The sequence below is a fragment of the Priapulus caudatus genome, unplaced genomic scaffold (genome assembly GCF_000485595.1).
Source record: "Priapulus caudatus unplaced genomic scaffold, Priapulus_caudatus-5.0.1 Scaffold249, whole genome shotgun sequence".
Classification (NCBI taxonomy): domain Eukaryota; kingdom Metazoa; phylum Priapulida; class Priapulimorpha; order Priapulimorphida; family Priapulidae; genus Priapulus; species Priapulus caudatus.
Window position 1 is genome coordinate 203,717 of NW_014577310.1, and position 8,552 is coordinate 212,268.

General features: G+C 42.8%; 1 protein-coding gene across 1 annotated transcript in view; it reads right to left on the bottom strand.

The window, feature by feature from the left end:
* Window positions 1-875: 875 nt before the first annotated feature.
* The window catches only part of LOC106808023 (E3 ubiquitin-protein ligase RNF8-like), a 22,427-nt gene continuing 14,750 nt past the window's right edge, over window positions 876-8,552 (bottom strand). The window contains exons 8-12 of the mRNA XM_014810571.1: window positions 8,226-8,442; window positions 7,238-7,309; window positions 3,608-3,781; window positions 1,461-1,526; window positions 876-1,201 (exon numbers count right to left, since the gene is read on the bottom strand). Of these exons, the coding sequence (XP_014666057.1) occupies window positions 1,161-1,201; window positions 1,461-1,526; window positions 3,608-3,781; window positions 7,238-7,309; window positions 8,226-8,442 (570 nt within the window). The 3' untranslated portion in view covers window positions 876-1,160. The remainder of the gene's footprint in view (window positions 1,202-1,460; window positions 1,527-3,607; window positions 3,782-7,237; window positions 7,310-8,225; window positions 8,443-8,552) is intronic.

Below are 8,552 nucleotides of genomic sequence, written 5' to 3' on the forward strand. Positions count from 1 at the left end.
TCATAATGCATTGACAGGTGGTATCGCTTTATAGCTTGTGTGTGCGTATATACGTGTAAATTCATGGCAGAAAGGAGTAGGGCATTCACAAAAGTACACCTGTTTGATGTAACAACAGGTATCACGAATGAAAGTGTCAATGACACTGTAGCTCACCTTGGGTGTGATAGAAGAGGGAGGAATATATAAAGCAAGAGTATATATGGGTGAACTCCCATATATGGCCATATCTCCCATTATTATTCTCTTCATTATAATATATGCCATAAGTTTTTGAATGCGAAAATAAATGTTTTCAGACCGTAAGACGGTAAATCATTGACCGTAGGCAGACACTGAAATGCATAGTGAAATGCTAAAATCTACCTAATTTGATAATTAAAAAAATCAAACCCGTGTGATATGTTTTGTGGGCCAGCCCATATTCATTCACATACCAGGAAATGAGCAAAATCCGTGAGCCTGAAACTGACTTATGGCCATTTCCATTTTGCCAAAAAAGTGGCCGTGGCTCGAAAGTAGGTCGACTGGCGTGCTCCAAAATAGCGACGTTCAACCCTCTCCCATAGGAGTACAACTGTATGCCAATTTGAAACATGTGGGTAAACGTTCTTGAGTTACGTTGACGTAGACCAAATGTTGGACGAAACGGCAGGCGACGGGGGACGGACGGACGGGGGACGGACAGACGGATGGACGGACGTACGACGGACAACACTCCATGGCTAAAAATGAACAAATATACCTTGGCAAACTTACATTTCCCACCTCCCTTAATAATTTGCAAAAGGTCAGCGATGCCTCAAATAACATACATGTAATATATGAATGCACAGAAGGCAGGTTAAACACACGAGAAAGTCTTGTTAATTTCTTTTTTTTTACACATAAAATGTATTTTTCCTCATATATTTTTGATGACACAAATTTATTGGTTAAATTGACAAGTGCACGGAATACTTAACCAATGAAGACTACGGGACATTTTATTAATGAATGAAGCCTACAGACCCTGAGTCATGAACGAAAATACATAGTAGAAAAAAACAGTTTAAATGACATATTTACAGTTAACTGTCAGTTGCAGATGAAACGTATGCTTGGAGACTCTATTCTATTGGGACTGTTTCTATTATTATTATTAGATATTATTATTTGGGTCACCTGTAAGGACAAAACCTGGCCCAGTGTCCTCTTCTACCTGTTAAATAGACAAGATAAATAATAAATATCACTTTATTCTAGAGTATATAGTTACCTACTAGTTTCACAGATACTATTAGGAGAAACCATATATATCCAATTGTAAATAAAAAGAATTAAGAATATTAATTGTTACTAAAGTTAATATTATTAAGTTGTGAATTCATGCTGGCTAATTTATTGCACGTGCATGTGCATATGATATAATTCACTTTTAACATCGACTTTTAATAATACGGCCTTTGAATTTTACTCACCACAGTTAAAACAAGCTCCACCTCCATAGTAACCATACCCCGCATAATCACTTTCCTCCGAGTCATCTGAAAATAACATGAACACATTTGTTTACTGTGTACGTATCCTTATCATACAATCTGTATTTAAGCTGTGTATCATTGATATTGTACGCGCAATTCTATACACCTGTTCTACTTTGTTGTGTAGATGTGTGTATACCCCGTACGCAGACTCATGTTAAAGAAAATCGCCCACGTGGAATTTATTAAATCATCAACACTATCTATCACATCTAATCACTAGGAATGAGCGGGGGGATCTACCAAACAATATTGCGTGCTCAAACATTATGCAGCCACCGTGCAACAAGTCGGATTACCTACTTCAATTCGACCAAAAAATTATCCGTCGAAACGACTCTCCAATTATGTAATGGAAGTCAATGGGACAATGTGGTTCATATTACAGTCATTTCACGTTGCAAACGTTTTGTCTGGAACGTAAGTATCGAGGCAATTATGAATACCCCGCGTCGTGAAAACCCAGATAATGGGATTACGCAAACTCGTGCGCAAGTAATTTCAAGCTTGTGGCCACTTTAACAGTCATACTAAACGAAAATATGCTCGCATCTGGTTTTTTATGCGGGCTTAATACGGTGTTTCTGCTTAAAGGTGTGCTGCTCAATTGCTGTTAAATAACATTCATGTGACAGATATGCAGACTGCTGTCGCTACATCGAGTGGGTACCCCTTTTTGACCTTTGATATGTGTAAAGCTGGGTTTACACTACTGTATACGCTGTATATTTCGCCGGGGTTTAACTTTCGCAAATTTCGCGAACGCGGCCCAGAAAACGGTTCTGAGGGGGTCTAATTTTAAAATTTTTCTGGGGGAGGGCCCCCCACACCCACCCTTCGCGTGCTCGCAAGTTTGGGTTACGGTTAGACCCCCCCTGCTACAAATCCTGTACACGCCCCTGTACTTACGCCATGAAGGTACACTGCTAGCGTAGTGCGTGCCGGCATTCTTACACAGGCAGTCATTCAAGATTGTAATGACCATGGCTGCTAACACAGGCCCGTAGCCAGCTTTATATTGGGGGGAGGGGTTCGTTTTTCAATGTTGGCAATTTGCTCGGCAGGGGCGTGTACCAGGATTTGTACCAGCGGGGGCGTCTACGTAAACCCAAAATGTTGCTGACGCACCGCAAGGGGGTCTGGGGGAAATTTTTAAATTGACCCCTCAGCATGCGTTTTCTGCGCGAGCAAGGGGGGGTCCGAACTCCTGGACCCCCCCCCCCCTGTATCACGCCCCTGCTCGGGCTGCGAAGCGACCAGGCGAGGAGCAAGCGACGAGCGGGGGGAGGGTGTGGATGAGAGGGAGTGGTTCACTGTTCACCTCCCGCACGATGGAGATTTTGCACTTATTACACTAATGGAGCGACACTGAAGGTGAATTCTTGCAATTTTGGGAAACTAAAATTTTTTGGTTCTGGTGGGGGCGTGGGCTCGGGGGGGGGTTCGTTTCGACACCCAAAACCCTCCCTGTACGGGCTGCTAACACACGTTTACCTCAGCTGTGCGTACTACTTTTCAAGGGCTTCGGAGCACCTAATCCTAGTATACACTTATCCGTGCACGAAACCACAGACAACTGAGCAGTGTGAATTGCAAAACGCGTCAGTCGGGGGGGGGGGGGCAACCTATAGAAGTCCGTCGAGAGGCCAGTCAACACGTTTAATTTCATTAACAGCAGCTGATCGAGCACGCGCTGCTGAGGAGACGGTAACGCAACGATTCTCATTACGGAGAAAATTCAGCTTCGCACTACATCTGAAATCATTTAGTATACCCTTAACATCATACATGCCAATTTTTGTGTCTTTACCACAAAACCCCATAGTCTGGTAATAGAGCATTTTGACCGAGAAAAAAATGTGCAAAATATTACTAACTATAATATTATTATAAAAAGAATGACTCATACAAAAATTTACCCAAAGGAGATTTTTGCGGATTTTAGGACATTGTTGTTCTACTCAGATTCTGCTTCGCTTTGATCACTCAAAACCAGCTTTATACCATTTTTTTCCGGGTAGCATCGATATTTCACATTCAACTACTGGACTACCACAATTCTTTCACATATCCGCCTCCATTACCTGAGTTCCTCATTGCATTGTCATCGTCGTCATCATCGTCATTGTTGTCGTCGTCGTCGTCGTCGTCATCCTCCTCAGATGAGATGATGAGTGTGTAGACGGGCTGTTCTGCCACCGCCGCCGCCACCGCCGCCGCCGTCGCCACTCTCGCGCGCGACCGTGTTCCCATCCTCCCTGCGGGCGAGAGACGCAAGTCACACTACTGAACTGAACTCAAGAACCCACTGATGAACTCATTTTTAGAGACGTCACCTGATTACTTTTGGAGAATCATCGATGAACTCATGGATGAACTCATTTGGAGAACCCATCAATGAACTCATTTGGAGAACTTTCATCAATGAACTCCTTTGGAGAAATCCTCGCATGAACTCATTTGGCAGAATTCTGTATGAACTCATCTTGGAGAACTCTTTCAGATTGACTTACATTTGGGAGCAGATTCATGATTGAACTCATTATGGAGAAATCACTGAATGAACCTCCATTTCCGCGAGACTCATCGATGAACTATGGATGAACTCCATTTGGAGAGACTCAGCAATGAATCATTTGAGAGAATTCATTGATGAAACTCATTTGGGAAATCCTGTATGAATCATTTGACGAGAACTCATCAATGAACTCATTTGGGAGAATCGATTGTCATGAACTCATTTGAGAGAACTCACTGAATATGAAATCTTCATTTGTGAGAAATCATTTGATTGAACTCATTATTGGAGAAACTCAATCGATGAAACTCAGTTTGGAAGAACTCCATCAATGAAACTCATTTCGGAGATTCATTGATCATTGATGAGAAACTCACTGATGAACTCATTTGGAGAACTCATTGATGAACTCATTTGGAGAACTCATCGATGAACTCATTTGGAGAACTCATTGATGAACTCATTTGGAGAAATCATCGATCGCGCTGTTGCTGTTTATGGTGTTCGATTTGAAGAAAGAAGGCATAGCATGGATTGCACCTCATTAATAACCCCTTACACCTTGCTCCCTGCACATTATTAACCCTTGACTTGATGCGATCAAATTTCCACCAATTAGAGGATGCCGTGTAGAAAAATAACATAGAAATTAAAAATAGCACTAAATTACACTGAAAATATTTTCACTGTTATCAGCTTTTGAACAGCTTGACATCGCCTGTAAGTAGTATAATTATACTATGTACTGCCATATATGATATAGTATGCTATAGCAGTATGCTGTATAGACCGCTCGCCTGAACGATAATCACTAGTAGCCAAGCTGCAAGCAAACACAGCAGGGAAAACACTTTCTGTGCATATGCAAGCGCTATCACAATCACAATTTCCACACAGTCATATGGACTCCTATTGATGCAAGTTATGTAATACGAGAGAGTAAGTAAAATGGAAAGCTATTGATTTGGACACATGATAACGTCAAGCACTGACATCATCATGTGTCAAAAATAATATGTCCATGAAAAAACCAATATTACTCGTGGTAAAATCAATGTTGCCTGCTAAGCGGTGCTGCCCCCTAGCATAAACACTTTCTTGCCCCCAATGGCCCCCACGACATGCGACAAAAGGTTTGAACTAGTGGGCGATATATCAGATCTGGTATAAAATAAAGCCAGTATAAGCAGCCAAAACAAACTCCTGTCAGATTTCTAGACAAACATTTGCCATATGAATCAACACAGGTGTCACTGGACTGTGATTATGTACGGGAAAAATATTTACGGATGATGGTAATTGAATGCTGTTGTGTTCATTATCGTTGCAGTGTTTTATCCTCAAGGGCAAGGGAAATATTCTCCCTAGAACGTGAAGCCACTGGAGTGTTATTTCATCCTGAATGGACATCCTGAATGGACATTAGGACAATTATTGATTGGTTGTTTAAGCACGCACGCAGGTACACACACACGCACACACACGCACACACACACAAACGCACGCACACACGCCCGCACGCACGCACGCACGCACACACACACACACACACGCACACACGCACACACACATATAATTCCGAGGATAATTCTTGTGTTCGTTTAGGGAGTGGTTACTTGTCTTTTCCCGCACAACAGTGAGCAGGAGACCCATCTACGCAGTTGAAAACACGGTGTGCCTGGCCAGCTAACGTCAACAACGGGCACGAGCAAGAAAGGCCTGGAGCATTTCCTCGTGACGCATATCCAAGGCACCATAATGCACTCGAGTTATATAGTTACCGAGGAACAATATTAACGTCATCGCAGAATATAGCACAGCTCACGTAGCACATTTTAATATGTCTAGAGTGCACATGATTTCCCGACTGGTTGGGTGTGTGCATTATCGGGAGCGAACAGAAACTAATTTGCTAATTTGTTTATATTGGCTCCTGATATTGTGACTGACAACCCGCTGCCATGTACAGGTAGGTCCCGTTTTACGACAGGGTTAGATTCCAGTGAAACAGGGTCGTAAAACAAGACCAACTTATAATGCAATTAAATGCTATCATTCCACCAACAACGCCACCACAAAAAACAAAAGAAGCGCATATTGCGTGTTTGGCCTCGCAGGCGTTGCTGCCACGTGTTATTGAGTTGCGATTTTTTTGTTATTTACAATTTTTTTGGTAATTTTGAAAAGGTCGTTAATGTGAAGTAGTAAAATGGACCATCGTAAAACGGGACCGACCTGTATACATGTTATATACGCATCACTGATGCCCCCCACAGTTAGCAATATGTAGCACCCAGGGTTAAGCTGGACGAAATAAAATTGGCAGCAATTTCCTGAATTTGGCTAATTTGGTCTGAAAATGTTTAGCCATATTAGGCTTTACTTAAGCTGGGTTTACACTACCAACTTTATGTTGTCAAATTGGCGAATTGGACCAATTTCTCAACTATACAAGCGACAATCGGCAGTGTAAACGCAAAGTCGCGCGAGCAACTGGTCGATAGCAACTAGTTGGGCGATTAGAACATGTTCTATTATTGCCAACTGGTTGCTATCAGAGGTTGTATTACGGGGAGGTGACAGTGGGCAATCCACCATTGACCATGTAACAGTATCCACATTTCTCTGGTGGGGGGGGGGCAAGTGTCCCCTACTAGCTATGTCCTTACATATGTATGAGCATATGTAAGGACAGTGATTTTCCGCGATCGCGGAAAACGGACAGAAAACACGGAAACGGCCATTGGAAACGGAAAAGATGTTTTCAAATGGAAAACACGGAAAACGTAATTTGAACATATTACATGGAAATTTCAATAAAATCACACAAAAAAACGTCGACAATAGCATTGGTAATGATATGGTTTACATTCAGACAAGTTTCAGAGCGAAATGACTTACAATTACGACTTTTGGTAGCCCTGTGTTTCGGTTTCAAAGGTTGTACCACATACCTTTTTTTCATGCAAATATATGTAAACGGAAGTTTGCATTTTTGGTGTGTACAATCTCTATGGCAAAACGGAATTTCCGTTTTTTTACTTTGAAACGGAATTCATGATTTCCCCGAACGGAAAAGGCAATTTTTTGAAACGGAAAATCACTGTCCCTACATATATGGGAATGTATATGGTCACGGTAGGACGTATCTTAGGCAATGTAATATCTGACAATGTGACGACAACATAAACCATACCTGATGTCGCTATTTCTATTTCTGCTCCCATTATTTCTGGCACCACTTCACAACCTTCGGATTTAGAACGGTCTGAAAAAAATCGTCAAAACGTCCCATAAATACCAAAATGCTTCCTTAATTTGTTTCCACAGATAGCTCTGCAGACATTCCCTTAATCCGGGGTCACCGAATCACAAAATTCTCATCACAACACCGTCGAAGACCGCAAAGCTTCCTTCTCCTTTCCAATGCTGCTCCGTTTTATTTTCTATTCCCCACGCGCGAGACGTTTTCCCGACAAACTCCAACATCTGCAACGCCGTCTGAACAGGATCTCATTACGATGGGCCGAACAGCGAAACGCCAACGCCTTTCCCTGTTACTGTGTTTACCCGTCTTTCCCTCCATTCTGAAGGCCGCGAAGCCATCAGCTCGAAACCAGATCTGATTGCGACAATAAAGATGCTAAAAAATGACATGAATTTGCCTACAGCGAAAATAAAGCGACCATACAGCATATGATTAGGGGTGTAACGATCAACCGCGATTCAACTGTACCCGCGGTACATCCCGTTCGGTTCGGTTTTCGTTTTTTCGTTTCGTTTCGGTTCTCGGTTTGATTCCGGGAAATACATTCAACCCACTCTCAGTTAGGGGGGCGCACACAGCGAGCAAACAGCTCAGCACTTACGCCAAGCCCCGTCCTCGCACTACATTTTGGTCAGGTAGATCACTTTAATGAATAGTATTATGACTATTATCCTTGAACTGTATCACTTTATTGTCTTTTGGCCAATGAATAACACAATAAATGTATAATATTATGATAGGTATTATTATTATTATTCAAAATGGAGGGAAAATTTCCCCATCTTCTCAGCATTTTTACTACTGAAAATAACCGAACCGAAGAGCAAAAACCGAAAACTGAACCGAACCGAAACAAAATGTATCGTTACACCCCTACATACGCTCTTCCGCGACGCGTCTCTCCCCACCACGTCACCTCGACTTCGACTGCTGCGCTGAGAGACGATTTCCTCGCGTCGTCGCTTCAGGTCTTCGCCGAGATGCGCGACCGTGCTGTTGATGTAGCTGTCGAGCACGACGGAGCGCGAGATCGACGCGATGGCGGCGCGGCAGTTCGGACAGTCGCGCTTGCGCTTCATCCACTCCCCGATGCAGCTCGCGCAGAACGAGTGAGAGCAACCGAGCGTAGTCGCCTGCGGAGAGCGGAAAACGGCGAGTCGAATTCATGTTACGTTGCAGCGAACACTGTTTTATTACGTATATATATGTACACCTTATACGTAGCATGGTCGCCTGCGGGGCA